The 18,975-nt window shown below is 41.6% G+C and overlaps 4 protein-coding genes across 7 annotated transcripts in view; all 4 read left to right on the top strand.

Annotated features, from left to right (window-relative positions):
- Nucleotides 1-1,091: 1,091 nt before the first annotated feature.
- On the top strand, nt 1,092-7,956 carry gdi2 (GDP dissociation inhibitor 2). The gene is made up of 10 exons (XM_077500595.1): nt 1,092-1,264; nt 4,284-4,391; nt 4,475-4,574; nt 4,828-4,962; nt 5,055-5,253; nt 5,602-5,733; nt 5,898-5,997; nt 6,338-6,509; nt 6,599-6,798; nt 7,361-7,956. The coding sequence occupies exons 1-10, from the start codon at nt 1,220-1,222 to the stop codon at nt 7,511-7,513; spliced, it is 1,344 nt and encodes a 447-aa protein (XP_077356721.1). The 5' UTR covers nt 1,092-1,219; the 3' UTR covers nt 7,514-7,956.
- A 688-nt stretch (nt 7,957-8,644) lies between these two features.
- On the top strand, nt 8,645-10,481 carry asb13a.1 (ankyrin repeat and SOCS box containing 13a, tandem duplicate 1). Of its 2 annotated transcripts, XM_077499186.1 has the most exons (6): nt 8,645-8,747; nt 9,006-9,193; nt 9,409-9,565; nt 9,631-9,765; nt 10,041-10,232; nt 10,318-10,481. In XM_077499186.1, the coding sequence occupies exons 1-6, from the start codon at nt 8,705-8,707 to the stop codon at nt 10,479-10,481; spliced, it is 879 nt and encodes a 292-aa protein (XP_077355312.1). In that variant the 5' UTR covers nt 8,645-8,704. The 2 variants fall into 2 exon arrangements, with proteins under 2 accessions (XP_077355312.1, XP_077355311.1); XM_077499185.1 differs by having other exon boundaries at nt 8,685-9,193.
- A 316-nt stretch (nt 10,482-10,797) lies between these two features.
- On the top strand, nt 10,798-14,151 carry LOC144003194 (ankyrin repeat and SOCS box protein 13-like). 2 transcript variants are annotated; one of them, XM_077499174.1, is made up of 6 exons: nt 10,798-11,143; nt 12,726-12,913; nt 12,981-13,137; nt 13,245-13,379; nt 13,622-13,813; nt 13,985-14,151. In XM_077499174.1, exons 1-6 carry the CDS (start codon nt 10,798-10,800, stop codon nt 14,110-14,112), a joined length of 1,146 nt encoding a protein of 381 aa, XP_077355300.1. In that variant the 3' UTR covers nt 14,113-14,151. The 2 variants fall into 2 exon arrangements, with proteins under 2 accessions (XP_077355300.1, XP_077355301.1); XM_077499175.1 differs by lacking the exon at nt 10,798-11,143 and adding an exon at nt 12,086-12,224.
- Nucleotides 14,152-15,023: 872 nt separating this feature from the next.
- Nucleotides 15,024-18,975, top strand: part of mkln1 (muskelin 1, intracellular mediator containing kelch motifs) — a 115,291-nt gene continuing 111,339 nt past the window's right edge. For both annotated transcript variants that reach the window (XM_077499157.1, XM_077499158.1), the window contains exons 1-4: nt 15,024-16,731; nt 16,808-16,861; nt 18,108-18,139; nt 18,581-18,644. The gene's annotated coding sequence lies outside the window, so the exon portion shown is untranslated. The remainder of the gene's footprint in view (nt 16,732-16,807; nt 16,862-18,107; nt 18,140-18,580; nt 18,645-18,975) is intronic.

Below are 18,975 nucleotides of genomic sequence, written 5' to 3'. Positions count from 1 at the left end.
CGCACAAGCACACCTCAGGACAATTTGGAGCGCCCAATTAACCTGCCATGTATGTCTTTGGAATGTGGGAGGAGACCGGAGTACCCGGAGAAGACCCACACGGGCACGGGGAGAACATGCAAACTCCACCCAGGAAGGCCGGAGCCTGGACTCGAACCCGAGTCCTCGGAACTGGGAGGCGGACGTGCTAACCACTCTTCCACCGTGCCGCCATGGTTGAATATCCATCCATCCATCCATTTTCTTGACCGCTTATTCCTCACAAGGGTCGCGGGGGCTGCTGGCGCCTATCTCAGCTGGCTCTGGGCAGTAGGCGGGGGACACCCTGGACTGGTTGCCAACCAATCGCAGGGCACACGGAGACGAACAACCATCCACACTCACACGCACACGCACACCTAGGGACAATTCGGAGCGCCCAATTAACCTGCCATGCATGTCTTTGGAATGTGGGAGGAGACCGGAGTACCCGGAGAAGACCCACGCGGGCACGGGGAGAACATGCAAACTCCACCCAGGAAGGTCCGAGCCTGGACTCGAACCGGAGACCTCAGAACTGGGAAGCGGACGTGCTAACCACTCTTCCACCGTGCCGCCATGGTTGAATATGTTACATTTAATTTTTTTCAGAATAAAACCTCTCTCTACCTTGTGCTGATGAACACGGGCCTACAACTCGATAGAGGTTTTATTTTAGTCATTATTGCTATTAAGTGATGTCTTGATTTGCAAGTGTAATTCATTCCATCACCAAGCTTGCTTCAGAATGTTAACTCTGTGCATTTTGATTTAATGCATTCCTTCTGGGACCAAAAAATAAGTTATATTTTTTTAAATAATCAGCCGATTAATCGGTTAACTTAATTTTATACTGTCAAATATTCGAGGGGAAAACTCCTCAGTCAAAGTGTAGGCGTAGTCCTTACTGTAACTTATTTCTCAAGTCAAAATAAATGCTGAGTTTATTATTTCAACCAAAACAATATTGAAACAATGGCCAAGAGGATACAGAATAACGCTAGCCCGTGTGTTAACTTTGCTAACTTGTTGTCAACAAGTGATTGACAGTTACCCGGCGGCCACGCCCCACCCTGTTGTCACCTGACGCCACTGAGCTCTGCGTCCTGAGCCCAGCCCAGCCCCTTGCCACTTCAGCCCCGCAGGATCTCCATTTTCTTCTTTCTCTGCCAAGGATCTCCGCCAGCAGAATTTATTCGAAATGAATGACGAATACGACGTTATCGTCCTCGGCACCGGACTGACGGTGAGGAAATTCGTCAACGAGTTCGCTCCCCTCACTTTGGAAGCGCTTTGCAACCTGTTAACCCTTCGGTTAGCTCTTAAGGCTAACTGGGCCTAATTAGCATCGGCTAGCGCTAAGTAACTCATTTAGCATGAGAGGCTGGCTGGCTAAACCGCCAACAAAAGGATTAAAAAAACAAAACAAAACAAATAGAAACATCCTATTAAACTATTCATTTTGAGTTAGGAAGTTGTTGAAAGGCTTGTAAGACTCGAAAGTGTCGCAAGAAACTAGTTGGCAGTCTAGTGCTAGCACTTGCTGATCACTTAGTCTGGAGAAGATTAATCGTAGATTATTGGTGTGCTAACATTAGCCGATCTATTTGAAGGTAACTGCAGCTGATAAACGACGCCTAAATGTCCAGTTGAACTTGTGTGCTGTTAAAGTAACTATTTTTTTTAAGGACCAGTTGGTGTTAATTTATCATGACTGGCAACCATTGAAATAAAATCTAACCACTAAACTTGGCGGTAAAGTTTTATACTTGTAACCCACTTAGCTGTAATCAAGAGGAAGCAGGTAAGTGAAATTTCAAGTTCAAGTTTGATCACCATTTCCATTTTATTGCGTAACTGTTGGTGGTGTTGAGTTGTTTTTCTAATGTCGAATCATGTAAGTTGATATATGCCAATTTATTAGATTATAACTACAAAAGTGAAATTTCACATTTGAATGTCCACCATTTACAAAGCATTATTATATTTTGGGTGGCTACTTGTACTTGAATGGTGAGTTTATTCAAGTTGATGAATGACAGCCAATGAACTAGAAAGTAACAACAAAACTAATTAATCACTGTCCTAGTAATATACTCGGATAAACGGAGCACTGGGAGTACATATGACATTTTTTGTTTAATTGTCAACTGTTAATAGGCCTTGAATAATTATCGGTAAAGTAAATGCGTGCACTAATTTACTGACTCTTAATTTAAAGGCAGTGGGTATTTTGCCATGACTACTCTCCTGCTAGCGTTATTTTGCCGTGAACGGTTTTGATTGGTCAATCGCAGAAGTGATGTATTCTTAGCCTGGCATGAACAGCTATTTTACTGTAACTACAGTAGGTTGGCTGTGATAGGTTATTTTAGCTTGATGTAGGTTGCGGAGGATGGGCTATTTTGCCGTGGCTTGTGCACTGTACGTGGTTACTGCCTCACCTCACCCCCTTTTGTCTCTTTTCACAAAGTTTTAATTTTGTTTTGCCACCAAAAACAAGCTGTTAATCGGCATTAGCATCCTAACCATAACCCTCACAATAAATTCAATTCCTCAATAAACATGTGAAACAAAGTATTTATGACTCCAGGCTGGCTGAAAAAAAATTGTAAATAGTTAAAATAAATAAATAAATAAAACAAATGAAATAAAAATGTACAGAGCGGTATTTGAACCCATGACCTAGCACTTTTGGGGCAATCGCTCTACAAGCTGGTACACATTCACTCGCACAGAATTTGTACCTGTAGTCTTGCCCGATTCATGGCAAAATAAAGTTAGGTGGCAAGTTGCTGCTCACAGCAGAATAACCACTGTGAAATTTAAATGCAATTGTTCCACATAGTTGCCACGTAGAACTGTATTCAGTTTCTGTGTAAAATTTGAAACGTGGTTCTAAAATAGTGCAAAGGCCCAATTAGCTACTAAGAGCAGCATTTATTCAGCCTACAATAACAGTATTCTATAACCAAATGAAATAGCTTGGTTTCTGTTAATGGGTGACACATGACAGAGCTAATCCCGTGATGATCGTGAGACTGGAGCAGTCTTAGGGCACAGTTTTCTGTTAGATAGGAGCAGTAGCAGGAGAATTGTGTCAGACGACCAAAAATCAGTCTGCAACGTGGGTGTTTGCAGCTTGAAATCTGAACATGCTACAGTTGTAGTCCCATTTGTATGGTTCGCAGTGTGGGTTGTGTCCAACAGAAGATCTTATTGCATCATGCAAGAGAAAACGCGCTGGATAATCTGGGTGGTGAACAACACATCGCAAGTTAGTATTTGAAAAAAACTCAAACAAAATCTGCTTGCTACTAGGAGCCAGGAAGTATACTCACTACTCAGCAAGTTTAACCTTCCTAAGCATTCACTAAACCTTACTGAAAGGAAGTGAAAGCATGCCGCGCTTCCTCTCTCAATGCAATGCATCGGGTGTGGCTAGTTATAAGTGATGCCACGCAAGTGACAGTGACATAACTTTAGCAAATATAAACATGACATGGGTCATAGAGCAAAAGTTACATGGTGTCATGTGCTTTTTATTGGAGAGGAATTGCTTTCCCGCCCAGTTTGCTGTTGGTTTATTGGTCTAACATGTGAAACTGAACATTTCCTGTGGTCTCAAAGTTTCCACTGAAGCTACATTCATGCCATTGTGTCACTCCTATCAAGATGGCCTAAATGAGGGAAAAGTCAATGTTTTGTTTAGCTGTCAAGGAGTATACTCTTTTCGGGCATGACCAATATGGATTTTTTTAGGCCGATGCCAGTTTTTTTGTCAGGGAAAAAAAAAAGGTTAGTCGGCTGATTAATTAAAAACAAAACAAAACAATAATAATACGTAATCGTATATATATATATTTTTCCTTTTCATTTATCAATTAATGAAATAACATAATCCTTGTCTTATGTGTTTGTGTTCCCGGTATGGATGGGAGAAGACCCAAATCCCACAAGATGAGAGTTCAGACGAGATTGAGCCCACGAGAGGAAACGAAATGTTTGCAAAATTTGTAATATAAAATTTCTAATATAAATTTACCAATTTTCAAAATGTCTTATTTTTATTGAGCAAACTGCAAGAAAATGAATGATCTAGCTCTAAAGTGCAAATGTAGACATGTATCAACTGGTATAGTGTTGTGTGCTGCAATATATTTTAGTATTCGGTAGGGCTGGGTATTTATTCTACTCAAACTGCTGCACCCACTGTTTTTCATTTGAAAGTTCACATTAATCATGTCATTTTGTGCTTCCAACAGGAATGCATCTTATCTGGAATCATGTCGGTGAAGGGGAAGAAGGTGCTGCACATGGACCGCAATGCTTACTATGGAGGAGAGAGTGCCTCCATCACGCCTTTGGACGATGTAAGTTTGTTTGTTTATTTTTATGGTTTTTTGAATCATCAATAATAATGAATTGAATGTCTTTTGTCTCTGTGTCCTTCCAGCTCTATGCACGCTTCAACTTTCCTGGCAAACCTCCCGAGTCCATGGGAAGAGGTCGAGATTGGAACGTGGACCTGGTCCCTAAATTCCTGATGGCTAATGGTATGCCTTCCTGAACTGCACATTTGTTTAGACATTGGCTTGTCAAATACAATGGTGGCCACCTTAAAAGGTTTACATTTGTTTGTATATACGTTTGTTTAAATGAAGCTAGCCGACGACATTGCATGTTGCCACAGATCGCTTTCAAACGTTAGGTTTCATACAATCAAATTCTTCCCTATATTTATATTTATATTTATATTTATATTTATATATGTGAAAATAGCCTAAATGATGCATACTTTTTTCTCAGGTCAACTGGTCCGCATGTTGCTGATCACCCAGGTGACCCGCTACCTTGATTTCAAAGTGATTGAGGGCAGCTTTGTGTATAAGGGCGGCAGCATCCACAAAGTCCCTTCCACGGAGTCTGAGGCTCTCAAGTCAAGTAAGTCATATCACGGTGGAACGACATGCATAATCATCACTTTTAGCTTTTCATGCCTAAGCTGCTAACCCTAACCCTGTAAATCCGTCAAGGTCTTATGGGGATCTTTGAGAAACGACGCTTCAAGAAATTGCTGGTCTACATCGCCAACTTCGACGAAAACGACCCTAAAACCATGGAGGGTATTGACCCCCGCAAGACGCCCATGAAGGCTATTTTTGAAAAGTTTAGCTTGGGCAAGGATGTCATCGACTTCACTGGCCACTCCCTCGCTCTCTACCGCACAGATGAGTCAGTACTAGTCGTCTTTGCAACTGGAACACTCATGCTTCATATTTGTAAAATTCAGTTGGCGCTGGGTCATGAAACCTTTTAGCCAATATGGCCAAACGTATAAAAATCTCCTAGCCACATTTGAGTGCAGCTTGCCACGACATCACATGTTTATGTGGTGGCAGTGCCGCCTATTTTGACACTATCTCATTACGTGCACCACTCATGCGTGTACACATGCATAGGAAACTTCTAAACTTTTGATTAAGTGCGAGAAACTAACTTGTAAAGGTCTACTTGCATTTGAAAAGTTGTGACTATTTACTTGTATTTGTCCTGAAAATAATAACCATTCTCCCTGTTTAGTTACCTGAATGAGCCCTGCCTTGAAACAATAAATAGGATAAAGCTTTACAGCGAGTCCCTCGCCAGATATGGCAAGAGCCCATACCTCTACCCCCTGTATGGCTTGGGAGAACTGCCACAAGGCTTTGCCAGGTATGAGAGCCACCAATAGTAATAATAAAAAAGCTTGAATTTGTTTTTTATGGAAGTTATATACAGAAGATCTCAAGTATGGTTTAGTTATTGGATGTTCATTACATTCTTGTCGTTTTTTTATTTTTTTTTTAATTTGGGCTCTGACTTGTTTACCATTGCAGGCTGAGTGCGATCTATGGTGGGACGTATATGTTAAACAAGCCCATTGAAGAGATAGTGATGGAAAACGGAAAGGTGGTTGGGGTCAAGTCAGAGGGGGAGGTAAGCTTGCTTCAGTATATGGATTTTTTTTTTTTTCAAGTTTTATATAAAGTGTATTTGAAAGACAATCACACTCAGCAGCACAGTGGTGTATTTGTGGCTTGACGATTTTCTTTAAAGGGGCTATGGTTGACTGCTTTCAGTGTCTTAAGTTCCTTACCAGTGTTTTAATTTTTTATTTGTGTGTTTAGCTGCTTGTTCTTTTTTTAATAAACACCAGAAAGTGCATCGTTTGACGTCGGTATTAAAGAATCTTATTTGATTGCCGTCTGTTGAAATAAATAAATTAACTAAATAATACTGTCCTGAGCTCCCATCTCCATGCTTGTTTATCCCGCAGATCGCCAGATGCAAGCAGCTGATTTGTGACCCCACCTACTTTATGAGTCGTACCAAGAAGGTGGGCCAGGTGATCAGGGCCATCTGCATCTTGAGCCACCCCATCGGCAACACGTCTGACATCAACTCTTGCCAGATCATCATCCCCCAGAATCAGGTCAACAGGAAGCACGGTCTGTTACTTACGCAATTACACACACAGTAGATAGCAATTTGAAGGCAAGCGGCTGCCGTGAACCCTTTTGTGTGTTTCTGCTTCCAGACATCTACGTTTGTATGATCTCCTTTGCTCACAACGTGGCGGCGCAGGGCAAGTACATTGCCATCGCCAGCACCACAGTGGAAACAAACGACCCTGAGAAAGAGATCAAGCCCGCCCTGGACCTACTGGCGCCCATCGATCAGAAGTTTGTCAGCATCAGTGACCAGTATACTCCTACTGACCTGGGCAAAGAAAGCCAGGTAGAAACTGACTGATTTAGATACCTTTATGTGATGGTCCCAAATTAAGGCATTCATTATCCATACAAAATACATTTCTGTTGTTCAAGCGTAATACAAATACTTAAGATGCTACTTGTATAAACATACATTTTGTACGTTTGAATCAGTGATTTCAACATAGGTGAGAAAAAAAATCTTCGTTGAAACAGTGTAACGTGGAAAATCCCCTATTTCTGATCGTGGCCTCCACTCAAATAGATGCTGCACCTGGTGCGTCAATAAATCATCACTGGAAAACTATCACTAACTCAATACACTAACACTGCCTTCCCCACAGGAAGTGAGTTTATAAATTAAGGCTTGAATTATCGTTACAAATTGCATTAACATCCACTGTGTAAAAACGCTATATGTATTTAAGATGAATGCCAATAGACTTTTCACTGACACCAATGGCGGGGTCTATAATGGGGAATTGTTTGGGAGGGGGTAGTGGTAGTTTGGTCTGAAGAGAAATTTTTTTTTAAGGTCCTTCAAAAAGTTATTACTTAATATTACTTCCTCTGTTATCCCTACGTAGATCTTCATCTCCCGTTCGTACGATGCCACCACACACTTTGAGACCACCTGCGACGACATCAAGGACATCTACCGGAGGATGACGGGCTCGGACTTTGACTTTGCCGAGATGGAGCGCACCAAGAAGGACATCTACGGCGACGGCGCCGAGTAGAAACAGCCACTGTCGCAACACACTCCTCATTATCAAAGATAAACGCTGCCCATAACTGAAATCTGACAGTCAATATATATATATATATATGCGTTGCAGGATTATGTGGAGATCCCTTGAGAAGTTGATCATCTAGAATTATCAAATAGTATTGCTGGATTAAGTTCAGGGAGGGAGCTACAACACCACGCCCCCTTTCATTTTAAATCACTGATGGCTGATGCTTTGCGCATTGGTTACTAGTATTTAATAATATCCTATGGTTTGATGTAAAAAATGATGCAAAATCCAAAGATGCCAAACTAAAATCCAGTGCATCATATCGTCTTTGTGTTTGTAGGCGGGGGGATTGACTTGTTCTGTCTTAAACTGTATTTGGAAGTGTTTCAGGTATTAGTCATATCAGGTTGGTTTGGTTCATAAAAAAATAGACATTGACAACATTGGGCTTTAAGGTTTGTTTTTGTATATTCCCCACAGCAGTCACACACAACCATAAAAAAAAACCTGGACCTTTCTCAACAGCTTGTAAAATGATGATGATGTAAAATGTTATGTACAAAATAAGGCAAGAACCGCATAAGAAGGACCAAATGTGGACTGCAGCAGTATTTGAATCAAGAGCGTTGTGATGTCATCTGTTTGAAACGACATTTTAAAAAAGAAAAGAAAAAAGAACAACTTTGGTTCCACTGATTTCTGTACTGCGAAGTAAAAGGAAAAAAAAAAAAAGTGTCAAAACGTCTTGGATTCATTTTCAGCAATCAGTGTGTGTGAGTATGAAAATCAGAGCAGATGTTTTAATGTGTTATAATTTCTTCTAAAATTGGAATTTGACTAAGATATGAACTGTATCATTAGGACATGTCGGATTTTTGTCATCAATTCAGAGAGTTAAGTTGATCCTCAAATACTATACATCAGTTTCATTTTTTTTATGGACTCCAGCTCCAAATTCAATACGCTGCTCGGCTCAGTAACACATGAATTACTCATTATTACACTAAATTAGGAAAATTGTTGTAAACACTACATGTAATGTCTATTTTAATCCACTGAAACCGTAAACAAACATATTTTAAAGTCAAGTTTTGCACACCACTAATGTAAGACTACAATTCCCATGGGTCTACGCGCCGCTCGCCTGGCCATGGACTGATGGGCTGCCTGACAGATTGGTAAACAAGCAACATGGCGGTGACACCAGCACGAAGTTCATCTTTGCACGATTTAGGTTAATAAGTTTCACTTAAAATGAACTTAATTACATCTACAGTTGTTTATAAACAGGTGCAATAATCTGGCAGTGTGTACCCTTGCCTTCATGTGTCCGAAAATGCCAAGTAATGTGTAGTAAACTAAAGAGGTTGACTAGCATGTTAAGCTAGTTTTCTGTACAAACACAAACAAGATTTATTCAAATATTGAATGACGTGGCACCTTCCCCTTTGCCGCTTATTTCTTTTTTGTTACATTTTTGCTTTGGAACAAGGCATGTGGGCGGACCGGACTGCCCTCCACGAAGCCGCATCTCACGGCAGGGCTTTACAGCTGATACGGTTGATAGAGAGTGAAGCGTCGGTCAACATCGTGACCGTGGACAACATCACGCCGCTTCACGAAGCCTGTCTTCAAGCTCACACGCATTGCGCCCGGCTCCTTTTGGAAGCTGGAGCCCAGGTTGTGCTCTTGTTAATTGTATGGACCAGATTTACGACTGTTGTTTGGGTTATTATTATGGTAGTGCGTTACTTGTTTGAAACTTAAAATAAATAAATAAAATAATTTGATGTATTTTGTAATTGTACAGTTTAAGGAGACTAAATTGCCCACAGGTGTTAACCCTAATAAGGACAAGCAGTTTATAAAGTGGATGGCTATTGTTTTTCTTCCAGGTGGATGTGCGGACTATCCATGGCAGCACTCCCCTCTGCAATGCCTGTGCTTCTGGTAGCTTGGAGTGCGTCAAGCTCCTCTTGCAGTACGGTGCCCAAGTCAACCCGTCACTCACTGCTTTGACTGCATCCCCCCTCCACGAGGCCTGCATCCAAGGCAATATGCAGCACGCCGGCTACCCAGTGATATACATTTAGTATAACGCTACCTTCTCTCCTCAGGAAATCCTGAGATAGTAAGGCTGCTGATAGCAAGTGGTGCCCAGCTGGAGGCGTATGACGTCCACTTTGGCCCGCCGCTACACATTGCGTGTGCAAAAGCGCGTGTGGAATGCGTCAGGGAGCTTCTGCTTGCAGGTTAGACAGTATATGTACAGGCCAGGGGAAAAAAAGAACTCATCACCAATGTCAGACTGCCTCTGACCCTAAAAAGGCTGTGAGAACTTTTTGTATCCACTGTGTAGCTTCTGTCATCATTGCTGAATTAATTTGTCGTAAGATTTAAAAAGCTGCCTCTTGATTCAATGTTGTAAACAGTTTCATTCTTTCCTTTCTAATCAATTTGGTATTTTTTTCATTTTTTCTGTGAACTGTATTTGCCTTGCAAACGTTCTCACATGAACTTCCTGCAGGCGCCGACGTGAATTCAAGCAAGTTTCACGAGACCGCCTTGCACCATGCGGCTCGACTGGACACGCCGGACGTGATGGAGCTGCTGGTGGAGTTCGGAGCCAACACGTACTCTGTCGACAACTGGGGACGAAAGCCCGGCGACTACTCACCACCAGCCTCGCTGTCCTATGACCGTCTCAGGTTTTACGAAAGTGCGTCGGCACTGTAGCAGTCTGGTCGTTCGTGACGGTGACAATTCATCAATACAGTACATTGCATGTGTGTGCTTTGCTACAGGAAACCCTCTCAGCCTTCAGCAGCTTTGTAGAATCACTGTGAGGAGGGCTCTTGGTACCTCTGCCTCGGTGGTCATCGGTTTGCTGGACATAGCCCGTCGAATTCGAAGCTATCTCCAGTTTTGTGATCATCCCACATCGCTAGACCTCCATATGGACGTTTGATTTCATGTACAGTGAACCCCTGCTATTTGTGAGGGTTAAGGACCGATCGAGTCCAGCAGAAATAGTGAACATTGATAAAGGTTTATACATGTTACAAGATGGCGGAAAATGATTACTTTTGTGTAAGTGAAGCTCCTCAACTCACTTTAAATCAGAATGCCAAACTGTGAATGTTCACTGTTTTAAGATATACAGTCAAAAAAAGCATGACTAACTCTTTTGTTTGTCCACTAGCAACAAGATGGCGGTGGCCATGTTTGGATGCGACTACTAACATGACATGCAGGATGGTGACATAAAAGAGCCAACGGGGTAGATGCCACGGACTTCCAACTTTACGCGTTTCCACACATCAGCGCCGTTTCCGGCCACTGCTGGCCGCGTTTCAATACTCGCACCCACAACCGCGTGCTCTCGCGCGGCGCCTCACTTCTCTGAAGTGCTTCGGATAGCTGAGACAGATACACTACACACTCGCACCCATCGACTGGAACGCGCAAACGAGAGGCACCAAGTCGGAAGTGCAAGTATTGGGATGCAGCCCACATGTCACAAATTGGACCCGGAATCAAAGCTGATGTGTGAAAAGCTGGAAGTCCCGCTTCCTCTGTGGCATACACCCCATATATGTAAAAGTGCAGATATTAAAATATCATGGAAAGGTGAGTGGACAGACATACTCATGATGACATAACTAGACCGATAATCACTTCAGGGAACTATATCATACTCTTAACGAGTCATTTGTCATTGTCAAAAGGTGAGTTAAATGACTTAATACTGTGTGTGTAAATTGCGAGTGCGCATATTTGTCACATCAGTTGTGCTAGTGATGCTAGTATGCTAACTAACACTATTGATGAGCTTCATGTGGAGGCGGCTTGTTACTTGACTGAATACAGCTGTTAATGTAACATAAGTTGGTAAGTGCACTTGCTATTTGCATGATGTTGGTGCTTTGTGATCCTTTCCATTTTCAGTGCTTTGCCACCAGTTTGTGGCATCTACATGCAGATGGGCGTCATAACATGCCGATTTTTGCTATTTGTGGCCGAGTTCGCTCCCTATTCCCCGCCAATAGTTTGGGTTCACTCTAGGTTTGATATGGTTTGTAAATTTTTGTCAATATTACAATCCACTAAATTATCATTAAAGCCTACACTAAATAAGCCACATTGTTTCCCCATCTTTATTTAGGTCCTCAAAATGTAGCTATCAAAATGTACACAACATATGCGAGCCACAGCCGCAATAACAAGACAATACACACCGAGCGCTTTTTTGCTTGTGCTTATTGCAGTTTTGGAATTCTTCTCCCAGTATTTATTCAGCACGAGCAGGTCAGAATCAGACGTACAGTGTTAATATGCACGGCTGCCATCAATCGCTACTCTATGGTATTGCATCCAAATGATCTAAGGGAAAAGCAAAAAGTCGTCATAAAAATACATTCTCAAATAAAGTACAAATATTCGAAAATAAAAGTGTTTTTCATATACATATGATTTAACTAATGCGTTAGGGTGAAAGTGAAATGTTTACTCCAACCGCCAGGTCGCGGTAAAGTGCTCAAACTGCCACTTGCTATAAAACCACCGAAGGAAAAAAAAAAACCCAGACAGAAACTGCAATAGAGCGTGTTGATTTGTTTACAAACATCGCACGCCTCATTACGGCGTGTTTTGCCACTGCCCTTGGCAATGGACCTGGAAAACATGCAGCCATATTACTTCGGAGATATCAGTGGGTATAAAAGAGAACACCACAGTTTTGTGCTCGGTTGTGGACTGGTAATATGTGTCAAGGAGAAGCTATCGTGCTAAGCTTGTATGTTGTTGCATAGGACAGTGTAGATTACGTTACAGGAATTTTTCATTTGACTTGATGTAACAATGCTATCAGCACGGTGTGTGGCCATAAATAGCAGAGAGTGCAAAATAGCAACACTAAAATGCATTTAAAGACATTTCAGATGCTATATATATATATATATATATATATATATATATATATATATATATATATATATATATATATATATATATATATAAGTTTACGTTTCAAGAGCAAAATTGTGTATTTGTAGCTAAAGGAGTGTATATTGTCAATAAAACAACTTAGATTATTGGAGAGAAATATGTTTTTAAGAAAAAGTATCTGCTTTTGAAATTTTTTTTTAATCAACCTATCAAATTACAACCATACAACCACGCTATTTAATTTTGTTATATTTGTTTCATTCAGGCTGCTGGTCTGAGAGAACTGAGGTCCACAAGGCGGCGGCGCTCGGTCAGGCTTCCCTTCTGCAGCAACTCATCGAGTGCGGCGCCTCTGTCAACATTGTGGCGGTGGACTCCATCACACCCCTGCATGAGGCTTGCGTCCGCGGGCAGACCCAGTGTGCCCGGCTGCTTCTGGACGCCGGAGCGCAGGTGACTACAAGTCTCAGTGGAGACGGTGAAAGGTGAGTCCATTCTTACGTCGTCTGATGGATGTTAGGTGGATGCGAGGAACGTGGATGGCAGCACCCCGCTGTGTGAAGCCTGCTCTGTGGGCAGTTTGGAGTGTGTGAGGCTCTTGTTGGAACGAGGTGCCAAAGCCAACCCTGCCCTCACTTCTCGCACTGCCTCACCCCTCCATGAGGCCTGCATGGGAGGCAAGTGATTGCATTGTACTTTTGTCCTCCCAAATTAATCACATGATGAAATGTCTGCTTCTGTATAACTCAGGCTCTTACAAATTGTAATAGCGTTCTCTTTGCAGGAAACTCAGACTGTGTAAAATTGCTGATTGCTGAGGGTGCTTGTCTGGAGGCGTACGACCTTTACTACGGGACCCCGCTGCATGTAGCCTGTGCAAACCAAAACGCATGCTGTGTGAAAGAGCTCCTCAATGCTGGTTAGCGTCACACGAGACACGTTTTAGACCCAGTCATGGAGGAAATATTTAAATGGTCATAAATTACTTGTGGATCTTTATACTTGTCACCATATATCCAACTTGATATCTTATCCTATTTTTGTTATTATTATAGTATACAGCAGAGTTGTAAATTGAATTTATTTTGAGGGATTAAAATTAGAATAATCAATTCTAGATTACTTCTATCGACTGTTCTAACAATCTCCGTTTCCGTGTAGGTGCCAATGTGAACGCTGCCCGGCTGCACCAGACGGCCCTGCACCACGCCGCAAAGGGTGCACAAGTTGAAATGATCGAGACCCTCGTGGAGTTCGGCGCCAACATTTACACCCGGGATAAACACAACAAGAAACCCATCGACTACGCCTCGCCGGGCTCTCCTACTGAAACCTGCCTGAGGTTTTACGAGGGTATGACTCAAATGCATCAGAGGCCTTGTAGTGGCACAAAGTTGCCAGGTGGTGGTGTACAAGGATCATTTTTGATACAGTATCCAACAAGAAATAGATTTGAAAAACAATGAAGGTAATTGCAAACAGGTTGTTTTTGGTGAGCTAACATGTCACTGTTCTTTCCTGAAGCCATTCCCATGAGTCTGCAGCAACTCAGCAGGTTGGCAGTGCGACGGAAGCTGGGCACGAGGGCTCTGAAGGTCGTAGCTCAACTCCAGATACCAAAGCTCATTATCAGCTACCTTTGCTATCAGTGATTTGAAGCCTGAAGTGGATTCAGATGATCGTTGCAACAAAGAGAGAAAAGAAAAAAAAAAAAGACTAAAGACACTGAATTAATTCACTAGACACACATTCTAGTGAAACAATGTCTTAATATAATTTTGTAAAATTCACATCCATTTTGGACTGTGTCTCATAGAGGTATGTGTTGTGTTTTTTTTATTTTTTTATTTCTGTTTACTTGATTTATTTATTTAAAGCAGAAACACACTTAAAAAAAACAAGTTTAGCCTACATGCTAGTGCACATAAAAATACACAGTAAAACAGTTCCCCAAAATCGAGGGGCATATGAGAATGCGGGTGGTTAATTGGGGTGTGGTGTCTCGTGAAGGGGAGGCCTCCATTTCAGGAAGCAATCTTATACACATACTTAACATGAGAGCACAGTTACTCCAATAGTGGCATTTATTTATTACTAGCTTCAGTGAGTGCCAACTGTCTGTTGGGGGGTTTGTAAATTGATTTTAATGTGAAATAATGAGTTTGGCCACAAATACATAATGATGCTTAATTGAATTATGTATTACATACAGTATGTATAGATAATATACACGTTTAATTGGGGCTTGGTCTAGTACATGCTTCATTTATATCAGTAAAACATGAAAGCACAAGGTATCTCATATAGTGTTTATTTATTTGGCGAGGCCTTTACAATTTCAATTGCATTTTAAAAGTTTTTTTTTTTTCCAAAAATTATATGCCAATAAAAAAAAAAAAAAGTCAATTATAATGTATACACTAATGACTCAGGTGTATTTGTATGCATACATACATAATAAGAAAAAAAAAGTTGCATCTTTCATCTATGTAGTATAGGATGGCATGTGACTTGTAAATTCTAAACGCAGAAACAGCTGCTAGCCAGAGACTTCCCTTTGTTTAGTACAGTATAGCCTACATATGCAGTATAGTTAGCAGCCATGGGTCAGTGCCCGAAAAGACGACGTGAACTAATTTTAGCAAGGCACGCAGGAAGATGTTTACAAATTCACCGAAGCGCCGTGACCTCCTTCAGGGTGTTTCATAAGCGGCCCATCTTGGCCGCAATTTATCATCGTGTTGAACACAATATGTTTGCTGGTATTTAGGTAATGGCGCTGCTATGTTTCTGTTTCTCCTCAGTTTAATCTTTTACTGTAGTCTGTCTGCCAAGTGACTTTAGGATTTAGGCGTATCTGTTTGATTTCCAATAATAAGATGGGTTCAAGGCCCATAGATGCTTATTATTTGTGGTGTAGACAGAATATTAGTCAAAATGTCTCAAAGTACAGTTACTCAATGAAATGAGTATTAGAGGCACTGACTATAGCTCACATGAGCTGCTGAGCATCAACTTATTCTAAATTCTCCTCAACTTGTCATGTGTATAAAAGCACACCCCATCTCGGAATCCACATTTTACCTTCCAGTCGATGGTCATGATAAAGTCAGGAAATAGGTAACCTGGCAAAGGTAGGTAGGTAGTAGGCCTTGTAGGCAGGTGCCAAGGGTGCTACAGAATCCTGGTGGTGGTGAAAAAGCTAGTAGGCCTATAGTTTAAAATGCAAAGAAATGCCCAATCAAATTAATATAATAATAATAAAATCACCAGGATGATGATGCACCGACTACAGTGTACCCCTGCCATTCAACACCCGTGGATTTGCATATTTGCAATCCGCCCCCCACCCCAATTTTTTTCCCCCAATATTGTAAGAATATTGTTAAATATGTTGTTATCCCTAATGCATTTGAATGGGTGTCAATTACACGATCTTCACTATTTACGGGCTAGCCCGATTCCTATATTCCCGCGAATATCGTGCGTCTCCTCCGCTGACCTGGCTGATTGGCATCTCTGACCCACCTGGCGGTGACCGAAGACGAACTTAAAAAAACGTGTCAAAAAGACGAAAACCTCTCATGACAACCGGCCGGAGAACTAGTAAGAAGAAGAAAAAGAGAAGGAGGAACTAAAGAAGTAAAGTTAAGATATGAAGTTAGTGTTTATAAACTTTTGAGCAATTAACGTATGGTTATCTTAAACATGGCATGCTAATCAACAGGAAATGAGCGCTGGTTTTGTAATTATTATTTTCAGCTGGTCCTCAAAGGTCTTAAATAACTTGCAGAGGTTAAACGCACTCAAATATGGATTACAGTATATTGGTCCAATGTACGCTTTTACTATTTGTTGATAACTTCATAGCACAGGCTAACCTTTTCCTCTGCTAGTGAAAATGTTACTCCCTTTTAGTTTTCACTACTATGTTTATCAATTTTTGAACCTAAAGTTGGATGTGTGAGTTCAGTGTTGTCCAAACTCGTCCTCGAGGGCTGGAGTCCTCCATGTTTGGGATGTTTCCCTTCCCAACACACCTGAAACTCATCAGCAACCACTGCACAAGCCTGTTAACGCTCATGTTAATTTTATTATTATTAGTAGTATTATTTTATTTTTGTTGTTGTTTTTGTTGTTGTTGTTGTTGTTGTGAAAAATTATATTCAATTGTTTTGTAAATGTACGCACTGTAATCACCGGCAGAATGGGAGCGCCATAGAAAATCTTGCCTACGTTGCCACACTGGCTTGGGATGGCCCTGGATAAAGGTAAGGGACCTGACTCTGTCAAAAGTAGTCTATACACAATAGAACATTACACGAACTGACCATCATTTGCCCTCAGTCTAGAAGTCCATGCAAGATCTTGCCAAGGGGAGTGAGGACAATACTGAAAAAGGTAAGGGGGCTGCCTCAATGTACACAAGAATTTATTCATCAGGACACCAGTCACCTACCAAATAGTTGGTAGCGCACTGCATCTTAATGGAGTGAAATCTTGATGCTCACTAGGACCCATTAAATGACCAGTGAACATGTAGGCTAAATGACAGGTATAAGTTCTGTGGTGGGGCGGCACGGTATCGAGTGGTTAGCACGTCCGCTTCCCAGTTCTGAGGTCTCCGGTTCGAGTCCAGGCTCGGACCTTCCTGGGTGGAGTTTGCATGTTCTCCCCGTGCCCGCGTGGGTCTTCTCCGGGTACTCCGGTCTCCTCCCACATTCCAAAGACATGCATGGCAGGTTAATTGGGCGCTCCAAATTGTCCCTAGGTATGCGTGTGAGTGTGGATGGTTGTTCGTCTCTGTGTGCCCTGCGATTGGTTGGCAACCAGTCCAGGGTGTCCCCCGCCTACTGCCCAAGCCAGCTGAGATAGGCGCCAGCAGCCCCCGCGACCCTTGTGAGGAATAAGCGGTCAAGAAAATGGATGGATGGATGGAAGTTCTGTGGACAGATGAAACCTGTTAAACACAGTAAATCTGTGTGCTTTAGATTTGAGACGGTTAAGAGGGAAGGCATGCGTGGAATTCCAGTGGTCTAAGGTGAAAATTGGTCCTCACTCTAAAAATGGAGTGAGGACAGGCATTTTTGGGGGGGTTATTTTGTCTTTGGTTGAGAACGCTTCACAAGTCAGAGGTTCTGGTTTCAAATTTCGGCTTAGGCCTTTTTGCATTTTGTCCTCCCAGATTACCCCCCCCCAAAAAAAAAAAGCCTTATAATTACTTATTAAGAATTTGTTTTATGTACAGGTGCATTTTTTTTGTTTTTTTGTTAAAGTACTCCGTAAATAAAGTTGAGTTGCGACATGTTTAGCGTTGTTTTTGCCTCAATAGACAGATGGAAGACATTAAGAGAAGTTGTACATATATATACACTAAACACATTTAATTTGACTGATCAGGTACATACATGTATATTAAGATGAACTGCAGGCGGTCATGGTGGATTGTGCTGGCAAGTCAGTCTTGTAAACACAAAGACTGGAACATGATGCACCAGGCACCCCGTGGGAGTGTACCCCACTCACGTACAGCATTTTTAAAACAAGAAAGCATAAAGAATAGTTGGCACAATTAAAACGTTTTCTTATACGTCCTGCAACTTGACTGACTTTCAAAGTGAGAGCTACTGTACTGTTTTTGTTGCAGAAGCCTGCTGTGCTTTGCGAAGTAAGCGTGAAGTAAGTAGCAGTTATGTAAGATTTACGTAACCACACACACGCACACCCTAGTCTTGTACCTTTAGGTTGCATGCGATGGAGCTCACTAGCTCAATAGAAGGGATTTTGTGTTCACAACATGTTCCCGCAAACTCTCTTTTTTTTTTCCTTTTTTTTTTTTGCTTTAGTGAGTATTTGTTGCCTGTAATATTACAACTTTATCATGACATTTATCATGACATGAGACTTGTCTTGTATAAATACAGTCGTGGCGTTAATATGGCAGTATTAAGCCTTTTTTTCTCTTAAAAAACATCATTCTTATGTTCTCATTGATTCCCTGATAAAAGTACATTTTTTTAATTATAAAAAAATGAAATCATCCATCCATCCATCCATTTTCTGAACTGCTTATTTCTCCCAAGGGTCACATATTCACTTTTATTTTCTAATCCTTTCCAGGATCTGGGGAAATTTTACCCTCTGACCACTTGGCGTCGCCACAGAAAAGCAAATCCCTGAAACAGTAAGTGTCTTAGCCAGCATGTGATCAGGCTCTAAGGGCAAAGCGAAAACAAGCTTCTGTAAAATGTGGTTACTCTACTTGCAGCCTGTTGATTTTACATGCAACTGTTAGGAAACACAAGGTCTTACTAAGTGCACCATAAACTAAGAAGGGAGGGTGTGTGCGTGTGCATGTGTTTGTGAGTCCTATCTTGGCAGAAAGCAAAGAGCAGATCGCTTGTGTTGATTCGAGGCACTGCACAGACAGGAACCGGGAGGCTTTTGTTTGGGCATTATGAGATAAACGGTGAGCTGAATGCTGTGATGGTCCACTGCTACACAACATAAATACC

This window comes from Festucalex cinctus, chromosome 16 (genome assembly GCF_051991245.1).
Source record: "Festucalex cinctus isolate MCC-2025b chromosome 16, RoL_Fcin_1.0, whole genome shotgun sequence".
Lineage (NCBI taxonomy): Eukaryota > Metazoa > Chordata > Actinopteri > Syngnathiformes > Syngnathidae > Festucalex > Festucalex cinctus.
This window is presented reverse-complemented; position numbering and strand designations above follow the sequence as displayed.

Bases quoted from the DNA above. Each gene is read 5' to 3' on its own strand.
- gdi2 (XM_077500595.1), top strand. From the start codon at position 1,220: ATGAATGACGAATACGACGTTATCGTCCTCGGCACCGGACTGACG. The intron at 4,392-4,474 runs GTAAGTTTGTTT...GTGTCCTTCCAG, and splicing joins CCATCACGCCTTTGGACGAT to CTCTATGCACGCTTCAACTT. The intron at 4,575-4,827 runs GTATGCCTTCCT...CTTTTTTCTCAG, and splicing joins TAAATTCCTGATGGCTAATG to GTCAACTGGTCCGCATGTTG.
- asb13a.1 (XM_077499185.1), top strand. From the start codon at position 8,942: ATGACGTGGCACCTTCCCCTTTGCCGCTTATTTCTTTTTTGTTACATT. The intron at 9,194-9,408 runs GTTGTGCTCTTG...TTTTTCTTCCAG, and splicing joins TTTTGGAAGCTGGAGCCCAG to GTGGATGTGCGGACTATCCA. The intron at 10,233-10,317 runs GTGCGTCGGCAC...GCTTTGCTACAG, and splicing joins CCGTCTCAGGTTTTACGAAA to GAAACCCTCTCAGCCTTCAG.
- LOC144003194 (XM_077499174.1), top strand. From the start codon at position 10,798: ATGCCACGGACTTCCAACTTTACGCGTTTCCACACATCAGCGCCGTTT. The intron at 11,144-12,725 runs GTGAGTGGACAG...TGTTTCATTCAG, and splicing joins TATTAAAATATCATGGAAAG to GCTGCTGGTCTGAGAGAACT. The intron at 13,814-13,984 runs GTATGACTCAAA...TCTTTCCTGAAG, and splicing joins CTGCCTGAGGTTTTACGAGG to CCATTCCCATGAGTCTGCAG.